The 21810-nt window shown below is 51.3% G+C and overlaps 1 protein-coding gene across 1 annotated transcript in view; it reads left to right on the top strand.

Annotated features, from left to right (window-relative positions):
- The first annotated feature begins 1862 nt into the window (after nt 1-1862).
- The window catches only part of Acly (ATP citrate lyase), a 45381-nt gene continuing 25433 nt past the window's right edge, over nt 1863-21810 (top strand). The window contains 14 exon segments of the mRNA XM_048365156.1: nt 1863-1987; nt 6708-6889; nt 7876-7998; nt 9803-9865; nt 10499-10689; nt 11095-11174; nt 12896-13026; nt 14420-14538; nt 15573-15709; nt 16393-16454; nt 18016-18133; nt 19435-19589; nt 20277-20367; nt 21388-21417. Of these exon segments, the coding sequence (XP_048221113.1) occupies nt 6731-6889; nt 7876-7998; nt 9803-9865; nt 10499-10689; nt 11095-11174; nt 12896-13026; nt 14420-14538; nt 15573-15709; nt 16393-16454; nt 18016-18133; nt 19435-19589; nt 20277-20367; nt 21388-21417 (1459 nt within the window). The 5' untranslated portion in view covers nt 1863-1987; nt 6708-6730.

Below are 21810 nucleotides of genomic sequence, written 5' to 3'. Positions count from 1 at the left end.
TGTCTTAGGCTTTGCATTCAGAGCCTTGTACCTGTGCTCTATCACTTGAGCCATCTCCCAGTCCTTTTTGCTTTAAGTTATTCTTCAAATAGAGTCTTGGGTAGACCTTGGACCACGATTCTCCAACCTACAGCTTCCACCTATCTGAGATGACAGATATGTAACTGATAGGAATCTACTTTGTTCTCATAACTCAATGTTGCTCCCATGGCCCACTGACAACCCCCCCCCTGAAAATCTCCCCAGAATCTTATCCCTATCCTTGAGTTAAACTTCACCCCTGACCTTATCTGAAAGTGCATTGTCTGCCACAGCTGCAAGAACATTATAAAGTCTGTGATAACTACAAAAACATTCAAAAGAAACTCTCACCCTCAAATGTATAAATAAAAAACACTTAAACACATCCCTGCCCTCCCTGTTTCTCCGACCCCGCTCCAAGTTACATGGAGTCCCTCTGCAGCAAGGATTAAATAAAGCCTGTTCTGGTCTGTTGAGGGCTCTGCCATCTCTCATTTCTTCCACTTGATCTTTCCTAACATTCATGACTCAGTTTCCTAACAGTTACACCATGCCCAACTCAGCTTGTTTGTTGAGATAGGGTCTTGATAATGTTTTGCCCCTGCTGGTTTTAAACTGTCATTTTCTAAAATCCCACAGTTCCGAGTAGCTGGGATTACAAGCTTGAGCCATGACACACAGCTGGAGATTATTTTCTTTGCCTAGAAGAAATAATCCTTCCTAGAGAGTTTTGCTATTTGGGGAGGTTCCTGGTAGTGGTGGAAGTGGTGGAGTTTAATTTCTGTAGCAGTACAAGACTCTCTAGGAAGAGAGAAGGAACAAGAGCAGGTGAAGAGCTGCTATTTCAGAAGGAAGAATGAAGGAAAGGACCAGGAAGTGACACCATCAGGCAACAATTAGTTCAGGCATAGGTAACAAGTTCAACTGCCCAACTCCTGGCTGCAATGGAATTGGAGAGCTAAGGGGGGAAGCTTTTGTTGCAACATGGTTGCAGTGTATGTTTGACCTTGTGTACAAGCTGATAGTCTGACCACTGGGCAGACCTTATCACCTGAGCTGATTAGTGGATGAGACAGTTGTTAGGTTCAGGGAGCAGCTCAGACCTACCGAAAAAGAGGAGGAGCAGTTTATTCTTTCCAGTGTCTTTAAGTGTGAGGCTGAGTGGGAGAAGGGACTGGCAGAGATTGCCCCAGCCCTGAGCTAGAAAATCTCCTTTGGATTTTTAAATCTGACCTGATCCGGGCTAACAGAGCAGATGCGAGGAAGGCAGTGGGATTGGCATCCTTCTAGCCCCGCTATTCACCCCTTCCCTCAGGTTTATCCCACCTTGAGTAGTCTGTCTGATGGGTCAACTAGCCCGGGCGGGGAGAGGAGCCACGTGCCAAAGGGCAGCACCTCAGACAGGGCTGCTCAAAAGCCGGGGTAAGTCCGATGTGGCCGATGCAGTTTTTCCCTTGGGAGGGAGGGGACTCCAGGTCCCTATAGAAGTGCCACAGCCATAGGGGCTAACAACTCCCTCCTCCGACTACCTCACCAGGGAGTCAGTCGGCCCAGCCTCTGAAGCGATCAGGCCATGGCCCCCAGCCGCATACCTACTTCTCGCTGAACAGCCCAGCCCATCTCCCCACCCGAAGCCACGCCTCCGGACACGCCCCCAAACCTAGACTCGGCCCCGCGGACTCTCGGAAGCAGAACTACAAATCCCAGTCGCCCTGCGTCCCCGCCCTCTCAGGGGGCGGGGCAGAGCGGCAGCGAATAAGGAGGAGCCCCGGCGCTCAGGCTAGGGAACGCGTGTACCCAATCGCAGGGCCGCTCTCGCTGTGAGCCGATGGGGGGCGGGGAGTAGCCCGCCTGGGCCCGGACAAAAGCCGGATCCCGGGCGTCCGCCAGTCGCTGGAGCGCTCCGGGGAGTGGCTGCCGACTGGGCCCTGTGGTGGGAGAGCCGCGCGCCGACTTGGGCCGAGAGGTGAGTGCCGAGGCTGTCCTCGCGGGCTGGAGCCCGCACTCTCCCGGAGCTTTCCGCCTTCTTGCCTCCGCCTGGAACCGGCTCCCTCGCTAGTCTCTTGGCTTGATGCTCATGGCGCCCTCCCTGCACCTGCTTAGAAGTTTTCCTGGTTTTGTGTGTGTGTGTTTGATGGGGTGGGGGTGTTAGGGGTTACCCTTGGTCCCGGACCCGGGCTGCCGGTCGCGTGCTCCCTCCCTTCCTCCCTCCCCGCCCCCTCCAGCCCGGCCCTCCGACTCTCCCACGTTCTAGTTCCTGGGAGTTTGCATCCGGCTTGCTGCCGACCTTGCTTCTTCTCTCCGGTCCGCCAAGTTGCCTTTGCCGCGCATCCCGGGCTCCCCCTTCGCCCCACCCAGGCGCACTTACCGAGCCTTTTTATTTTTTGGCCCCATCCGGGTTCCCCAGCGCCTGCCGGAGTGAGAAGTGGAGACGAGGGTGGCGGCTCATCCTCCTCTCCCTCGCTCGCAGGGCTCGGGCCCGTCCAGTTAGTTTTGTAGAGGGAGCGGGCCGGGCCACGCGGGTGGGTCGGGCCGCCCGCTGGGTTCCTGCGGCCTGGCGACTCCGCGAGGACCTTGGTCACCCCCGGGCGGCGGCGGTAGGAGCGGTAGACGACAGATGGCCCGGGTTGCCCGGTTCCTGCCCCCATCCCAAAGTTCCCAGGGAGTCAAGACTTAGGCATGGTCCCTTGGGGGGGGGGGGCAGAGGATGCTGCCACCGTCCTCCTATAGGGGCTGGCAGAAGGCCAGTCCCAGTGCCTGCTGCTTTCCTCCAGCCTCATTAGACAGATACTGTGCTGTGGAGTTCTGTTGTTAGTGGGTCTCTGGAAGCCCCCCCTGGCTAAAAAGAGGAATTTGGTCTACCAACCCATCCCCCCCTCCGCCTCTCCACTCTTAATTTTGCTCTGGGTCTCGCTTCCCTCAGCTCCAGGGGTTTCTGAGATGTCGGGTGGGCTGGGGAGTGTGTGTGGGTATGGGGAAACATCTGGTTAGACTCCAGCTGCTTAGAAGGGTAATTTTCGCCTTGTACAAAGAGGTTTTTTTGGTAGTTGATTGCTAGATCAAGTTGCCCAGTCTGTTTTCTTGGGGGGGGGGAGGTGTGCTATCGATTTATAATGACTTCTGTTTTAATTTTTAAAAAAATCTTGCTTTTGCATTAAAAAAGTAAGAACAGCTTGAGGGGTGTTCATGGAAAGAGCCCTCAGACACTGGGTAGCTGCTGTTTTTGTCCTTCCCAGAGAGAAGATCCTAAGCAGCATGCCCAATGGTTTTTCTCTACTGATTGTGTTTCAGAAGAACCTTCCTGAAGAGCAGGCTCCTTTCATTCAGCTCTTTCCTGTGGGTTGCGGCTGTGCTGCTTTTAGGGCTTCTGTGAGCGAATTCAATCCTGGGGCATTTACTGTATAGAAAATACCCCAGTTAGCTTGTAGTGTGCTTTCAGGTTTCTTGGCATGATTTCTCCCAGACAATTTGCAGATTTTACTTGTTACCAGCTAATAACCGTTCCTGGGGTCTAAGCTCTGCTGGGAAACTCTTAATCACAAGTGTAACAGCGTATTCAGCTACTGGGAGAGGCAGCCTAAGACTTGGTTGGGGGGAGGGGTTGCTCCAGTCCTATGTTGATATGCCCATTGTCACAGGAGCAGTATTCTTAACTGTGGTTAGTCTGGAGTCCATCAAGTCATGGTCTGTGGAGCACCTTAAAAAGATATGCATGTGCGGGGCACCAGTGGCAGCTCACTCTGTAATCCTAGCTACTCAAGAGGTTGAGATCTAAGGATCACCATTCAAAGCCAGTCTGGGCAGGAAAGTCTGTGAGACTATCTCCAGAAAACTGTAAGTAGAGCCGTGGCTCAAAATAGTAGAGCACTAGCCTTGAGTGAAAGAGCTCAGGGACAAGCACCCAGGCCCTGAGTTCAAGCCTCATGACAAAAACAAAAAACAAAAAAAACACCACCACCACAACAAAAGATATGCATGGTTGGTTCAGTACACATTTTTTTTCTAGGCTTTTCCTCAGATTCTCAAAAGAATGTGACACCTCAATGAGCTTAAGAGTCACTGCCCTCGACAGACTTTTAAGATCCCACTGAGTGACTGTTTTGCCTGATCTCCACTGTCTGTCCATTTTCTCTCCTGCTGCTCCCCCCAGTTGCCTCTCAGCCTGTATTGGTGAATATGCAGCAAGTGGCCTGCCTGTTATTCTACAAATTCTCCTGTTACTCTATACATTCGTTACCTCAATCTCTCCATCCAAGCCACAGTGCTGTGGTGGCAAATTGCTTGTTTTTAGTAACCTAGCAAGTCTTTCTTATCCTGTATCATCTCCCTCTTCTGGTCTTCTCTCCTGCCCTGTTTCCAAAGGCTGTTTGGAGATGATGGGCTTTTGGATCTGGGATTTGATCTGGTGGTTCAAGAAAATAGTGATTTCTTTCAGCTGCTGAAGGTTTCCTTGCTTTCCCTTGCCCTGTCCACATTTGGATCTTGTGTGCAGGTACCTGATTCTGGGGACTCTTGTACTGGCAGTATCAGACTTTTCTCTTCTGCAGCCTGGCTGTAGGGCTTCCTTTCCCCTGGAGTTCATGATCCTTTTTGCAAGGTGCCCTGACTGCTGAGGGTGGTCAGTACTGCCCCCTCCTCTCTTCTGTATGATCTGCCCCGGGGCTGTCTTCTGGTAGGGGGGTGGGAGGGTGTACCTGTTAGCTTGCAGACCAGTTTTTCTGGTCTGCATCTGGAAGGTTGGGAAATGGAGCTGCAGTGGGTGGGGATGGAGGACTGTGGGGGCAGTGCAGCTGGTTAGGGCGTCTCCTTCTGAAACTCATTTGGGAGGGGCTCACAAGCCATCCCAGAGGAAGGCCAGAAGCACCGGGAAGGTTTCTGAGCCCCTTTGGGCTGGACACCAGACTGAATCTGACCATTGTGGTGAGCTGGAGACAGGGAGGCCATCCAGCTAGGATTAGAATCTCAAGCTCAACCAGCATGGCATATGGGCCCTGGGACACTGGTCTTCCCTCTTTTATTTGTCTTGATCTTGTGGGACATATGAATGACTTCTCTGAATCTGAAGATCTTCGCATGCACAGCTTGGTTTCCTTTCCTATCTCCCCTTCCTCTGGTCTCACAGGGGAATGCATGAGTCTGCCTCCTTGCCTCTGGCTTAGTTAGAAGTGACCAGTTCAGAGTGGTCCCCAGAGAGGCCTCTATTTTGTTTAGTGTAATTGCTCCAAATTCACAGATGGATGACTCAGTGGGGTGGGTGGGTTATACTCAAGGTTACATACAGTTCCCCACCCTGGGTTTGTGGTGTACTCAGGGCTGGGAGTCTAGAGTTCTGGGAAAAAGAGCTTTAAGAGGACTTTTCCTTCTGCCTGCCCCTGACATCAGGGCCTTGGGAGTGTGATCCTGCTTGAGGCTAAATAAACTTTCTGGATTGGCCCGTGGTGGCATGGTGGTGGTAGTGGTAGTGGTGGTGGTGGTGGTAGACGGTGGTGACAAGTTGGGGTGTGGGAAAAACCTGTGGAGAGAGCAGAGCCAGCTCGTGGCCATTCTGACCGTGTTCTTCACAGGGTGATCCAGTGGTTGTGCCTACTTCAGGCAGGACCAGCCCTGAGATGTTGACTAAACTCCTGGTATTCCTGGTTTCCCCTTCTTCCAGTTGCCTTTTGCTCTGGGACGAATGTGGTTGTAGCAGAGCTAGTTTACCCAGAGGGAATAGAGGCAGGGTTGAACTCAGGCCAGTACGTCCAGGGGAATGAACACTTGAATTTTTCTCTGTGTTCCTCACCATCTTCAGATCCTCTGCCTTTGCTGGTGCAGCTGCCATTTGCCATTTCTCTCCATCCCTCCCGCTGGGGCATCATCATCATCCTGCTAGGAGATTGAATGCAGGGACTCAAGTGCTCTCTACCACTTGCCCTCAGCCCTTCTGTGCTTTACTTTTTATTTTTATTTTATTTTATTTTGTGTGTGTGTGTGTGGTACTGGAGCCTGGGCATTGTGCTTTTAGCTTTTTCCACTCCAGGCTGGCACTCTGCCACTTGAGCCATAGCTCCACTTCTGGCTTGTGGTTTATTGGAGATAAGAGTCCCATGGACTTTTTCCTGCCCAAGCTGGCTTTGAACTGAAATCTTCCTATCTCAGCTTCTTGAGTGGGTAGGATTACAGGTGTGAACCACCAATACACCCAGCATTTATTTATTTACTTAGTGTGGTCCTGGGGCTTGAACTCTTCAGGGCCCAGGTGCAGTCCCTGAGCATTTTTGCTCAAGGCTAGTGCTCTACCACTATAGCCACAGCCCCGTTTCCCACATTTTTTCATGCTTAGTTGGAGATAAGAGTCTCACGGACTTAACTGCCTGCTCTGGCTTCGAACAGCGCTCCTCAGATCTCAGCTTCCTTAGTAGCTAGAATTATAGATGTGAGCTACCAGCACTCGGCTTTATTTGGTATTTGAGATGGGGCCTTGCTAACTTTACTGTCCTCAAACTCTCAGTCCTCCTCTCTCTGCCTCCCTAGTAGGCAGGATCTCAGTTGTGGAGACCACATTTTCTTTTTCTCCTCTTGAGAAAAGCTGAGATCCTGTGTTTTATTGTCTAGAGGGCAACTGGGAGTGGGTCTCCCCTGCTGTGGGCGACTGTGCCTCTACTTCCCTACCCCTCTCCTACTAACTAGCTTTCACTTCCCAACAGGTAGAGCAGGTCCCTCAGCAGCTATGTCTGCCAAGGCCATTTCGGAGCAGACGGGCAAAGAACTCCTTTACAAGTACATCTGCACCACCTCAGCCATCCAGAACCGGTTCAAGTATGCCCGGGTCACCCCTGACACTGACTGGGCTCGCCTGCTGCAGGACCACCCCTGGCTGCTCAGCCAGGTAAGCCCTGCCTTCACCCTGCACCCTTCTTCTAGACCCAGACTGTAAGGAAGACAAAGCAATCAATTGATTAGAGGTGGCTCAAAGGTCAAGTACATCTGCAGGGGGCTTGAGCAGAGCCTTTGTTCATTCCAGGCCCTGTGTCCTGGGTGTACTTTGGCATAGGGTTAAAGCCAGACAAACTGATATCCAAAGCACAACTCTCTCTGCTAAGCATGTGGCCTGCGGCAAGCCATTTTACATCCCTGAGTTTTCGTTTCTCCAGCTGTCAAATCGGGATAATACCCCATGAGCTCTAAGGATTAACAAGAACATCCAAGAAGCATTTAGTGTGCTGTCTGGCACTTGTAGATGCTCAATTTAAAAAAGAAGTCAGTATATGCTCTTCCTTCCCCCAAAGGCAATGGGTTAGGAATGTATGGGGGCTGTTAAGTTTAGCCCGTTTTGATGAAGGGCAGAGAGAAAGCTTCTATCTTCAGATCTGCATTGGGCATTGTCAGGAGGCCTTTGGGAAACTCTTCAACTTCTGTAAGAGGGCCCAGAGAGTAAGATAGGACTCACTGTTTCCTTCTCTAAGGAGGATGGGGAGGTAGCAAGTTTCCTGGCACTAGAGATAGGGGCTGATGGGTTAGCCTGTTGTAGATAGAGTTTAAAAACAGATATGGCGTTGGCCCCAGGATCAGTCTCTGTTCTCCCTTTTGGATTATGAGCCAGTCCGTGTTGAGTTCTTGATTGGGTGAAGAAGCTTGTACATTACATGGAGAAGGGAAAGAATCATTCAACAGGTGCATACTGAGCATCTACTTCGTGTCAGGCCTATCCTGGGTATGGATGGCCAAGGCAGGCAGGGAAGCCTCAGGAGTTCATTCTTAGGAAACAGTGAGATTTAGCTTGGGGAGCGAGGTGAATTTGAAAGCCTGTGTTTTGAATCCCTAGCATCTTCCTCTCTCCATCCTCACTCTAAACTTGAACCCCTCTTGTTCTAGAGCTTGGTAGTCAAGCCAGACCAGCTGATCAAACGGCGGGGAAAGCTTGGCCTAGTCGGGGTCAACCTCACTCTGGATGGAGTCAAGTCCTGGCTGAAGCCACGGCTGGGACAGGAGGCCACGGTGAGTCTGGTGGATGTAGGGTCAGGGTGAGTGGATGAGCTGTGGTAACAGAAGCAACATGGTCACCTTCAGATCAGCAGCTATAACTGGCCCCTACAGCCCGACACATGGCGTCTGTGGAAGGGAGGAGGGAAGAAATGCCCTGCGCTGTGGCCTTAGACAACAGGGCCGACAGTGGTGCTTGCTCCCAGATTCCACATCAGGGAATACAAACGCCTTTGTTATTTGTTCAGACAAGATGTAGTGTGAAGGTGACCCCAGAGCCAGGTGGAAAAGGGCCTGTTTGTTCAGTGATCACACAGATGGGACTCCGAGGCCCATTCTCAGAACTTCTTTCTTCCCAGTTTTTAAGTAGCGTCATGGTAGTTGGTGGTGGCGTGCATACCAAAGAGGGCAGCTAAAAATAAGATGGCCAAAGGGAGATGAGGAATCGTTTAGGCAGAGAGATGTTTTGGGCTCTGGATGAGATAGCTAATAGTGCTTAAGGGTAAATTCAATTCTTCTAGTGCTCAATGATTCATTCCAACTATGTAGATAAGACAGCTAGAGTGAAATATGGTTTAGGAAAGAGAAAGGATGCTTGGTGATAAAAATTGTGTCATCTCCTTGTGCCCCAAGGAAGAGGGAAGGAGAAGTGGGTAGCTGAGGCTTGGCTTAGCCTGAGAGGGGTGTACTGTTTGCACTTGGCTTTGCACACAATTCTGAAAGGCCTGCTGCCCCTTCAGTTAGTAGGGGTGATTGTGGGCGAGGGGTAGGCTGTTATCTGGCTGCCCTGGAGGAAGGCATGAAGGTGGTAATGGCAGCATCTTATTGGGCTTCTTCAAAGCTACTCTGAATGTCCATTTCTGTATTTCTGGCACTCACTGGATAGAGGGATGCTTGGAGTTGGAACAGACCTGGAGGAGCAGAGGGATTTGACTGTTGAGTTCTGGGGAGAGGATGGTGTGAGGCTGTAGGGGGTTGAGTAATAGCCCCAGGAAGCACATTATGCTCCCTTCTCACTGGCTGTTGGGAAGGGGATGTCAGGGACATCTGAGCTGGCGGCAGTGTTGTACCCAGCCCGATCGGCTCATTACCTCTGATGGATCACTGTCTGCTCCCTGACTCAGCAGTGACGCACAGGCGGGCGGGCGGGGGGTTCAGGGCCCTGGGATGCAGGCTGTCTGGCCCTGGCTGCCGCCAGGGACCCACTCACACTGATTAGCTCGGCAGGCTTGTCCTCAGCCAGGAGAGACTGGAGATGTTTTCCCTCGTCAAGCTCTGGCTCTCCTTCCCTCCCTCTGGCCTCCAGGCCTGGACTATGTCCTCAGGCTGGGTCACAGTGCCTTCTTCAAGGTAGAGCAGTGTGTTCACCCCCTGTTCTAGCAAGTTCTCAAGTCCTTGCTTGAACTCTGAGATAGCCTTGATTTGTCTGAACTTGTATTTGTGGGGCAGTAAGCCTTTTTGCGGTGGGGTGATGTCGAGCTTACGTCTCACCCTCCAGAGGAGAGAGGAAGCAAATGGGTAGCTGGTCCAGAGTGAGGAGCTGAGCAAGGGCATTCCCTGAGAATTTCTTTGCCCCCATAGGGTCTTGCTATACAGCCTCAGCTGTCCTTGAACTCGTGATCCTCCTACCTTTGCCTCCATGATACCCAGGCACCTGAGGTCTGGATCGTAGGAACCCTGTAACCCTGTTGCCTTTCTTCAGGAACTACCTCTTTGTTACGAGTAGTGGTGGTAGTGTATGGGTGGGCCCCATCTTCTTCTGCCCTAGATAAAAGACATGCCATCCATCTGAGTTTTCTTTCCCTCAATTTCTCTGTAGGTTGGCAAGGCCAGAGGCTTCCTGAAGAACTTTCTGATTGAACCCTTCGTCCCCCATAGTCAGGTACATGAGGCAGACTCCAAGCTGGGTCTTCTCCCCTAGAGCTTTGTGTCTCTCCCTTAAAAAGGCAAGGGCTAGTGGTAAAGTGCTCACCTCGTATACATGGAGCCATGGGTTTGATTCCTCAGCACCACATATGTAGAAAAAGCTGGAAGTGGCGCTTTGGCTCAAGTGGTAGAGTGCTAGCCTTGAGCAAAAAGAAGCCAGGGACAGTGCTCAGGCCCTGAGTTCAAGTCCCAGGACTGGCAAAAAACAAAACAAAACAAAAACGAAGGCAAATGTCAAGCTGATGGAGAAAAGTCCAAGGGACCAAACCAGAGGCCCAGGGCACTGCAAGACCTAAAGTCTGGGCTTGATGTCCAGAAGTGTAGAGGAAAGGGGAGGGCAGAATTAGGGTAGACAACAGAGTGGACCTCCAGGTGGAGTTACAATGGCTTAGCTAGGAAGGTGGCGTCATGGCTCTTGTCTCTGTTCATTGTCCCTGGTGGGGAAGATGATGTGAACAGGGCCCCTAGGTGAGTGTTTTCTACTGGTTTGAGGAAAGAAATCACAGGGTTCCTCTCCTGGTGGGAGCTGGCTGTCCCCCTCTTCCCAGGCTCTGTGCCCCTCACCCGTTTCATTGTCTTCACCTGCAAGGCGGAAGAGTTCTATGTGTGCATCTATGCTACCCGAGAAGGAGATTACGTCCTCTTCCACCATGAGGGTGGAGTGGACGTGGGTGACGTGGACGCCAAAGCCCAGAAGCTGCTTGTTGGCGTGGATGAGAAGCTGAATCTTGAGGATATCAAGAAACACCTGTTGGTCTATGCCCCTGAGGACAAGAAAGAGTTGAGTGAAAGGGATGGCAGGGAGGGGGAGACCAGCATGTCCCAGACACAGACAAGAGCAAACCCCATCCTGAGGAAGAGAGCCGCCTGTGTGGGGTCAAGGGGAGGATACCAGCTTAGAATCAGCCTACAATATGCCGTCAGCAGCCCTCACCCCACGGCCCCTGTCTGTCTGACACTTCTTTCTCCAGCTCCGTGCCTGACAGCTCCTTTCCGCCTCAGTGGCTGAAGCGTGGCTGCCAGGGAGTATGTGTTTGCAGGCCGCAGCAAGAGGCCAGCAGGGCAGGAATCGGGAAGTGGGGCTGTCAGTCGTGGTGATAGATTGCTGGGGGTGAGATGAGGTTGTGTGGCTGCTGAATCCGCTCCCTGATGCATTGCCTGTCCCTCTTTCCCTCTCTCCTCTAGAATTCTAGCCAGCTTTATCTCTGGCCTCTTCAATTTCTACGAGGATCTGTACTTCACCTACCTCGAGATCAACCCCCTTGGTAATGGGCTGTGCTGTGGTGGTGGTGGTGATGGTGGTGGGGTAGGGGACGGGGGACCAGAGCCAATTAAAATGGGGTCCCAGTGCCTACAGAGAGCCTGATCAAGAGTTCCCGTAGGGCAGTAAGTACATGTGTGTGTGCATGCGCGTGCGAGCATGTGCCTGTACATTTGCACAGCCATGTTGAGTTTCCCAGCTCACTTAGTGCCAGCTTTTGTTTCTGAATTCTCAGAAGAGTTAATTCAAGCCAGGCTCCGTGGTTCACATCTATAATCACAGCTACTTCGGAGACAGAGATAAAAGGATTGCAGACTGAGGCCAACCAGGGCAAAAAGCATGAGAATTGATTTGAAAAATAACGAATGCAAGTAGGGCTGGGGACATGGCTGGAGTGAGAGAGTACCTGTGTAACAAGTGTGAGATCCTGAGTTAAAACCCTTGTACCACCCCCTAAAAAAAGAGGAAGATCTGTTACCCTCCCCCTTTTTAAACAACAAAGGGGAAAAAAAACCCTCATTCCCGTTTCTTGGAATTATTATCCTGTCTTTTTTTTTTTTGGCCAGTTCTGGGCCTTGGACTCAGGGCCTGAGCACTGTCCCTGGCTTCTTTTTGCTCAAGGCTAGCACTCTGCCACTTGAGCCACAGCGCCACTTCTGGCCATTTTCTGTATATGTGGTGCTGGGAAATTGAACCCAGGGCCTCATGTATACGAGGCAAGCACTCTTGCCACTAGGCCATATCCCCAGCCCTATTATCCTGTCTTTTAACCAACGGACTCCAGCTCTTTTTCTTTGAGTTTTATTCTGTGGTGGGGAAGTCCTGGTTTTGATCTAGCTGCACTGGATTGCTGTTCCAGCCAGCTGGTTAGGCGTTTCAGGCCCTTCTTTCCTCTTGGTGCACTTGGAGGCTGCATCTACCCCTCCCTCTGAGGGAGTTGATCAATCATTGACCCCCTGCGTAGCAAAGAGTTTGCTGCAGGCAGGCTCTGCCCATGAAGGGGGCAGGCGGTGTGGGAGAGAATGGCTTGGCTGGTTCTAGCCAGGGATGCTCAGGGCAAAGTCCAGAAAGCTAAAAGACCAAATCAGATTCCCGCTGAGAATGCAGTCTTTTCTAAAGGGCCAGATGGTTGTGTGGTAACTTAATTATCTAAATGGCCCTGGGGAGAACAGAAGATGGATGCTCAGTGAGGTGGCAGTGAATGAATCCTGCTGGCCGAGGGCCCAGTACACCCATGGCTTTCCACTCCATCAGGCATGGAAACTTACCCTAACTGAACACCCAGGAGCTCCAGGTATACATACATACCTAGGAGGTCTTCCAACAGCAGTGTTTACCTTAAACACCATCCATCCATCCATTCTGCTAGAGATTGAACCACAGGGCCTTGTGCCTAGTAAACATATCTACCACTGAATACACTTCTAGTAAAACACTTTTTTTTTTAAAACGGTAGGGCTATAGATGGGTAAAGAGTTGTATATATTTAAAGCAGGAAGCATATAGCATTTGATCAAGATGTCTGAATGTTGCCATGGCAACTCACAATAGCTCTCCCTGTCCTGTTAACCAGAAAGGTCATGGAGTGAACAATACCCTGGTAAAATGTGGTTTAGCAGGGGATCTACCCCAGAGTAGGTGTTTTGGGGAGTCTGCTGTGGGTTTTGGAGGTTGGTTGTTGCTTCTTCCCTGGAACCTCTAACTGATGACCTCTTTTTCTCCCAGTTGTAACCAAAGATGGCGTCTATGTCCTTGACTTGGCGGCCAAGGTGGACGCCACAGCTGACTATATCTGCAAAGTGAAGTGGGGCGACATTGAGTTCCCTCCACCCTTTGGGCGTGAGGCATATCCGGAGGTAAGGTGGGGTTTGGAGAGGAGATGGAGGATGATGGGGGTCAGGAGGCAGGATGACTAATCTCAGACGAGCATTTGGTCCCCATCTCCGTCCCATCTCCCCCCTCTGCCCCCGTCCCCCGTCCATCCGTTTCCCCCCCCCCCCCCCCCGCAGTTGGCTATGTATTTGGCAAGGAAAGGAAGATCGAGAACCATTTAATTTTCTTAAAATCCCAACAGAGTGGGGGTGGTTGTTCGCCAAGCCTTGGAATCCCAGCCAGAAATCCTTTTAGATTTTGCTTTCAATCAACCTCCCTGGGCTTTTAACTTGATTTGTTGCTTCTTGGTCATTCTGAGTGGCTCCCCCTAATCATGTTGGGAAGGCAGTTCTGTCGGCCACTCACTGAGAATTTCAATTGCTCCTTCCCTCCCCATCCTGAGAAGTCTTCCCAGCAGGATCAGGCTTTCTGTGAAGTAACCCAGCCAGGTGGGGTTGGGAGGGGCATAGGTTCTGCTAGGCAGGCAGGCAGGCAGACAGACAAATGTTAGAGAGGGAGGGACAGGTACAGTAGAGCCAGAGAGGAGGCCCAGCCCAGGACTTGGCTCTTAGGCAGTGACTGTGGCTGTGGGTGGGTTTGCTACTTGAAGGAGCCATCATGTTATGATTTGTTTTGCTTTTTCTGTATTACTGGGGCTCAAATTCAGGGTCCTGTATTTGTTGGGCTGGTGTTCTACCATTTGAGCCACACTCCTAACCCTGGATACTACCCTTTTTTTTTTTTTTTTTTTTGCCAGTGCACTGTCACGTTAAGACTAGTGCTCTACCACTTGAGCCACAGCTCCACTTCTGGTTTTCTGGTGGTTAATTGGAGATAAATAGTCTCATGGACTTTTCTGCCCGGGCTGGTTTTGAACCGTGGTCCTTAGATCTACACCTCTGGAGTAGTTAGGATTACAGGCATGAGCCACCAGGGCCCTGCCTGACACTGTCTTTACTTACTTTTTTTTTGCTGGCACTGTGGGCTTGAACTTTTAGGGCCTTGTGCTTAAGCTTGGCTTTATTGCTCATGGCTGACACTCTTACCACTTGAGCTACAGCTATACTTCCAACTTTTTGGTGGTTAATTGGAGGTAAGAGTCTCACAGACTTTTCTGCCCAGGCTAGCTTTGAACTTCCGATCTCAGATCCTGAGTAGTTAGGATTATAGGCATGAGCCACCAGCACCTGGCAACCATCATATTTTATCCCAAACATCTAGGGTCTTGAACAGCCCTTTCTCCCCTGCCCCATTAAGGCATGTGATGAACACTGACCTTGTGATGTATCTCTAGGGAAAGGGGAATGAATGGTCCTGGGATATGGTACCTTGCACAGGGGGCACCACAACAGCTACTTGTTGTTCTCTGGTGTCTAGGAAGCCTACATTGCAGACCTGGATGCCAAAAGTGGGGCAAGCTTGAAGCTGACCTTGCTGAACCCTAAGGGGAGGATCTGGACCATGGTGGCTGGGGGTGGTGCCTCCGTCGTCTACAGGTGACAGAAGGGGCCGGTTATACCCAGCCACCACCATGTGTGGCCAGGGTGTGGGTCCTGGGTTTCTGGCCTTGGTTTGGGCCAGGAACTTTGAGAACAAATGAAAGTGGTGATATCGCAGAGGGCTCTGGGGGTTCTGGTAAGGGCCTGCCCTGTATAGCATCCTCTGCAACCTTGTCTGCTTCAAAAGGAGGCCTTGTTAGTGTTATGAGTTCGAAGGTGAAAAAGTTGCGCAGTCATTTCCTCGGCTGGCCATCCCGGTACACACATTTTTCTGTGTCCTCCCAGGCCTTATTATACCTATGCAAATCTTTGTACTTTACCACACTCTTTGCAAGTAATGATAGTCTTTTTTTTTTTTTTTGGCCAGTCCTGGGCCTTGAACTCAGGGCCTGAGCACTGTCCCTGGCTTCTTCTTGCTCAAGGCTAGCACTCTGCCACTTGAGCCACAACGCCACTTCTGGCCATTTTCTGTATATGTGGTGCTGGGGAATCGAACCCAGGGCCTCACGTATACGAGGCAAGCACTGTTGCCACTAGGCCATATCCCCAGCCCCAGTAATGATAGTCTTAAAAGCAGGGTAGATGTCTACTCCAGTCTGTGTAGATATATGAGCTGCCACAGTTCCTTCTGGCAGGCTGCTGCCCTTACTCCAGGACAGTTCTTCACTGGGCAGCCTGGCCAGGGGGCGGGGGGGGAGGGAGGGGGCGGGCCTCTGGCCACATACGATAGGTATGTCTTTGTGTTGGCCAGGTGCTCACTGTACCTTTTACCCACACTGTCTGTTCAAGGCCACAGAGCCCAGGGGTTGGCCCAGTGTACTGCTGTAAGAGCCTCATGGAATGCACTAACCTTCAAGTGAGGCTAGCAGGGTGGGCGGCGGGGTTTGAGACCTGTTCCACAGGCTAATTTCAGTGCTTGAGAGTTGAGTGTTGGGGATGGGGGGGAGAGGCAGACTGTGTGTTGTCCCAGGGATTCAGCTGTCCTCCCCTGCCCCAGCCAACACTGACTCATGTATCCCTCCCTCCGGCAGCGATACCATCTGCGATCTAGGGGGTGTCAACGAGCTGGCGAACTATGGGGAGTACTCAGGCGCCCCCAGTGAGCAGCAGACCTATGACTACGCCAAGACCATCCTCTCCCTCATGACCCGAGAGAAGCACCCAGATGGTGAGGCACCAACATGCACACCCCTCACTTCTGCTGGGGTGGCCTAGTGCTGCGGCAGGACCAGTTTTGGGCTAGTTGTCACTGGAGCTATGGTCCTGGTCCTTTATGTCCTGGGACTAGTCGTTTAATTTCCATACCTCAGTTTTCCCCACTGCAAAGGGGCAGTGACAGCAGTAGTCAGTTGGGGGCTCTCAGTGGGCTGCGTGTAGTCAGCCCTGTAGGTAGGGTAGGTAGGGACATGGGAGGAGGAGGGGAAGCAGCACATCCTTGCTTTGAATACGCTAAGCTCAATTCCTATTAACTCATATATCATCGGGCTTTGACACCCAGTCTCCCTTTACTGACCTTTGCATACCAGTTCCCCCTTCCTTAAGCTAGAGGGGTGGGGGGAATAAGATAGAGATGGATAGTTATGACCCCCAGAGGTATCAGAAGCCAAGATGGACTTCTGGGTGCCAGCTAGAGTCATGCAGAGAGCCTGTGGGTCTAGATAATCATTACTGGGTGGTGTGGGTAATAGAGTTAGGGACATCAGGAGAGACCATTGTGCTTCCTCTCTGATGCCTCTTTACAGTTGAGGGACTCTTGCTCGGAGGAAGAACTCCTTAGTTGGATTTCTGGGACCATATTCAAGTCTACCTCTTTAACCATTTCCCCTCCCCCTCTTCTTATTTCAAACTCAGGCAAAATACTCATCATCGGGGGCAGCATTGCGAACTTCACCAACGTGGCTGCCACCTTTAAGGTGTGGTTTTGGCGAAAGCAAAGTTCCTGTGTTAATATCTAATCTGGGTAGGGGCTTGTGGCCCAGGGTTGGTCTGTCTGGCCCCTACTGGCCTCCACATTTCCTGTTGGAGATCGTCTGGGGCTGCACAGGTGGCACTGAGATGGGAGAGGTGGATCTGAAGCTGGACCATCAGCTAGTACTAGCTGTGAGATAGTTCTCTCATCTACAGCATAGAGAGAGGTCATTTGTTGCCCTCCCCTCTTCTTAGGGACCCTGGTTTTTGGAGAACTGACCTGATTGTCATCATTTTCAACACTATGCACTGAGTGCCCTGTGGCTCCTGTTTTTTCTTTTTGGTGCCATACTGGAGTTTAAACTCAAGGCCTGCGCTCTTTGTTTTATTTTTAATCAGGGCTAGTGCTCTACCACTCGCCACACTTCCAGGTTTTTGGTGTTTCAATGGATATAAGAATCTTAGGGGCTTTTTTTGCCCGGTCTGGCTTCAAATCCTAATCCTTGAGCTCCTGCATAGCTAGGATCTCCTGGTCTTTTATCCCTTTATCGTCAGCCAAGGGCTGATGGAATGAGGACATCATTTTGATGACCTCATCCGGTGCCAGGGATCCATTGGCCTGGCACATGCTTTAAAGGAAATGTGTCCACAAATCAAGAGAGATGGCGGAGCTCAGGTGTCTCAAGAGTTGACCCCTTCAATATAGCCACCTCATTTGGCTGTTCACAAACTGTAGCACTTACCCATCATTCCATATGTCCTGAGAATAATGAGTGTCAACCCTGAGTTGCCCATGAGTTAGGGACCTTGCTTCAGGGGCCCTGCCTACAACAGAGTTTCCCTAACTGGACAGCTCAGTGGGCAGATCTGAAGCAGGTGCACCTTGGCAGCTTTCTATTAACTTGAGCAGCCCTGCAGTAAAGGGATCACCCTGGGGTAGGTCTGGAGAAGCAACTTGATATGATAGAGCATCCTATGCAATGCTGTGGCTGGTAAGAGATTAGACTTAAGGCTCATAAATTAACCCTCGGGAGAAGCAAAACTACACATCCCTTTGAAGCCTCTTGCTCCCCAGACTGGATGAATATCCAGCCATTTCTCTCACTTAAGCAACATGTCCCTGAAGAAGACTTGTCTCTTCATACCACTGAGAATCCTTGCACAAGAACATAGATTCCCCTTATGGAACTGTAACTCCTCTGTACATCACCTTTATAGTAACAATTTAAAAACACAGATCCCGCCATGTCGCCCAATTGTGGTAAGGGATATGAGTGACAGGAGTCAATATAAGACCAGCAGGCCCAGCACATCTATGGGGGGGTGTGGCTCCCTGTACCCCCACAACCACCTCAGCACCACTACAAATGGTTACATACTAGACCTGTGGGGGTGCATAGTTCACTGAACGTGTATGAGATCTTTGCTAATCCTTTGTTGTGAAGGCCTGCCATGTGTCATGAGAAGCAGCCCTTCCTTGCCACAGTCACCTGGCCTACTTGCTTATGGTATAAATAACTGATGTACAGCTTCCTGGTTTATTCACGTCTTCCTTTGGGCTTCCAGGGCATCGTGAGAGCCATTCGAGATTACCAGGGTCCCCTGAAGGAACACGAGGTCACGATCTTTGTCCGAAGAGGTGGCCCTAACTATCAGGAGGGCTTACGGGTGATGGGAGAAGTTGGTAAGATGGGGAACTGACTTATTTCCCCCCCGCCCCCCCCCCCACCTTGAGGGCTGGTGACCTACCTTGGCATTCTTTGGGCTTTCATGCTCTCCTGCTTCCTACTCTGGAGAGGCAGTTTTTTCCTGCTTCTGTTCTCTGCCACCCTGACCAGTATCATATTAGAGAGTGCTGAATGCCATGAAGGAAGACAAAGCCGGGGAAGAGATAGGATGACCAGAAAATGTTTGACTGAGATGTGATACTTAGACCAAGGCCTGGAAGAAAAGAGAGAGGAGCTTAGCAGGGATACTGTCAGAGGAGAGAGTGGGGATCAAGGCCCTCCATGGGAGAGTCCATGTTGCAGGACTAGCAGGGAAGTATAGGGCACTGGGGCAGGGGGAGAGAGGGGCTGGGTTGTGATTGAGATGGCAGCCACAGGAGGACTTTGAGCAGAGGAATAGCACGATGTGACTTAGCTTTGAGTAGGGTGATTTGGTTTCTGGGTGGAGAATAGACAGGGGTAGCCACACAGAGCCCCTAGGAGATTGTGGCAGCTGCTAGAGCAGAGAGGTGGCTGGGATTAAGGCAGTAAGTGCAAGGACTGGTGGATGTGGGGGACAAGAGAAAAGTGCTGGACAGCTGGTAAAATGGGAGAGAGTTGGCCTTCATTGAGATGGGACAAGTGGGGAAATGGCACCCATGTTGGTTGCCTCGCTCCCCTGAGTAAACGTTTTGAGTGGTTTTGTGGTATCTATCTCCAGCTCGGCTCTTAAGAAGCTGTATCTCATCAGTCAGTGGGAAATAAAATGAGGCGTCTCTAAGTCAAGCCTCGTTGAACCTGAAATCAGTGAACCTGGGGATCAGCAACTTTGATCTTAACTTCCTTACTGTGCAGCCCCATTGCTAAGAGCAGTTCTGTATAGAGCAAGGCTTCATGTGAAGTTCTAGCGGCTGAAGCGAGAGTAGACAGTCTTGTTCTGTGCCTTGGCCCTTGGTTTGGAAAGACAAAAGTCTTTGCCCTTTTCCTAGTTTTCCAAAGGTGATGTTGATGGCCAATACCAAATCCCCATGAGTTGCTAACTTTGGTTTCAAGAGCTAGAGATTGCCACCAAAGCTGCTACTTTCCTCTTGCCAGCAGATGGTCTTTAGAAAGATCTTCTTGGTGTGTTGAACTTTAAACCAGCTGGTTCATCAGTCTTGGCACGGAAAGTGCTGAGCGAAGCTATAGAGGGGCCTTTGCTGAGTCCCGCTGACGTGGGTACCTGGGTATCTACACAGTGCAAGACTTGAATCATTAGGGTCTTTGCCTTCCCTCACAGGAAAGACCACTGGCATCCCCATCCACGTCTTTGGCACAGAGACACACATGACGGCCATTGTGGGCATGGCCCTGGGTCACCGGCCCATCCCCAACCAGCCACCTACTGCGGCCCACACTGCCAACTTCCTCCTCAACGCCAGCGGGAGCACGTCGGTAAGGGCCAGCCTCCCACCTCACAGGAAAGAACCATCTGTCTCCTCTTCCTTCTTGCCCCTCCATGTGAGCAGGGGGAAATAGAGGGGAAGTTGGTATATGCTACCTTTTTTTTCTTTGAAGGGTTTTGTGTATTTATGTTTGTGTGCACCAAGCACCAGTATTAGGGCTTGAACCCAGGGCCTAAGCACTTTTATTGGGCTTTTTTTGCTTAAGGCTGGTGGTGCTCTTCTACTGAGCCATACCTCCACTTTTTTTTTTTTTTTTTTTTTTTTGCTAGTCCTGGGCCTTGGACTCAGGGCCTGAGCACTGTCCCTGGCTTCCTTTTGCTCAAGGCTAGCACTCTACCACTTGAGCCACAGCGCCACTTCCGGCTTTTTCTATATGTGGTGCTGAGGAATCGAACCCAGGGCTTCATGTATACGAGGCGAGCACTCTACCACCAGGCCATATTCCCAGCCCCCATACCTCCACTTTTGATTGGTTCATTAGAGATGGGTCTCACAGATTATCTGTCTGGCTTCCAGCTTCGATGCTCAGATCCTCAGCCTCCTGAGTAGCTCAGATTGTAGGCCTGAGCTCCCAGCACTGATGGTACCTCGTTTCTTTTGAGACCTCAAGGACTAGTGGCTTTTTTTTCCTGGCCCACTACCCTTGATGTATCTCCTTCTCTTCTCTATCACCCAGACTCCGGCCCCCAGCAGGACAGCATCTTTTTCTGAGTCCAGGGCTGATGAGGTAGCTCCTGCAAAGAAAGCCAAGCCTGCCATACCTCAAGGTAACTCTTAGGGATCTCATCCAGGGCTGGGAACCCCCTTCTGGACAGTGGTGGCCTGCCTGGTTGGGTTGGCCCAGGCAGGTGGAATGGAGTTTCAACTTGGCTATAGGAGTGGGCTTCCACATGGACTGGGCCAATGAGAGGAGAGGAGGAAGTGACTTCAGGCTTCTCCATATGCCGTCACCTTGCTCCTTACTCCTATTCTGGGGGAGTTGAGGGGGGGAAGCTGGGAGCTGAATGGGATCTGGGAGCTGTAGAAGAGACAAGGTTTCAGCAATACCAGGAGGTAGAAAGTTCTCCCAGACTCCTCCTTTGACAGCAGTTAAATCTGCCCTCCTCGACCCACTGGGGACTAGTATGCACAGACATCCCCTCCATATGAGCCCAGCCTCAGAAAAGACCTTGTCTAACAAGTCCGTGTGAGTCAGGACATCATTGTGCCAGCCTGGTGCAGACAGTAGATGCCAGGCCTGCATACTGCAGATGAAGGCTGTCCAGTCTGTTTCTCCCACAGATGGACTGGGTATAAGGTATTCTGAGATAAGGTATTCTGATAAGGTATTCTGAGAACTAGAGATATAGCTTCAGGAGCTTACCATCTGAACCAGTGCCCTAAGGTCTTGGACCACACAGCACCTGGTAGATATAATTCCATACTGGTCTGCTGATCATATTGTGCTGTATGGGGACTAAGAGGGTATGGCCCAGCCAGCTTGAGAGCCCAGATGGGATTGTGTCACCCTGTGTCCCTCCAGAGGGTCTGGGGGGGCGGGGGGGGGGGTTCAGTGTTCATACACCCAGCCTTCCTCCTCCCCGCTTTGTCCTCGATCCTCTCACGCTTTTGTTCTGCTGAGTGATGCTTTCACTGCTCTGGCTGGGCTGGCTTTATTCCTCCTGTCCATTGTGGAAAAGACAGAACGGCTTGTCCACGGGACCCTGCCCTGTTCCTAGCCTCTCCTGCCAAAGCCTCCAGCCAGCAGCAGCAGGCCACTCAGTTGCCTTGGTCATTTTCTTTGACAGATTCAGTCCCAAGTTCAAGATCCCTGCAAGGTAGGATGCCCGCACTCGATGCCTTGACTCTGCGTGTGGCTTTGTTAGTGGGTGACATTTTTTCCTGTCTGTTCTTTTCTTCCTTTCTCGGTGGGTTGTAGTGTGGTGTGCTATCATTTCTGTCCCCTGCCTTTGTGTAGCCTGCCCTCGAGTCCTAGTCTTTGCTCTTTGTACCTCTCACGTGTTGAGTGCTCACCTCCACTCAACGCTGCCCTCACTGGCTGCTCTGGGAGGGAGGTGGAGACAGCAAAAGAACAAGAGGCAGCCTGCAGTGCAGGAATGGAGAGGGGTCAGGACGAGGTTCCCTGGGAAGGATGGTGCCAGCCCACTGGAAGGGAGACTGCAGAGAGCAGTGAGCATTGCTGGCATGCAGCAAGGGCTGTGGTCACCCCT

This window comes from Perognathus longimembris, chromosome 17 (genome assembly GCF_023159225.1).
Source record: "Perognathus longimembris pacificus isolate PPM17 chromosome 17, ASM2315922v1, whole genome shotgun sequence".
Taxonomy (NCBI): domain Eukaryota; kingdom Metazoa; phylum Chordata; class Mammalia; order Rodentia; family Heteromyidae; genus Perognathus; species Perognathus longimembris.
Note: the sequence above shows the minus strand (reverse complement) of the source record. Positions and strands in the feature narration are given on the sequence as shown.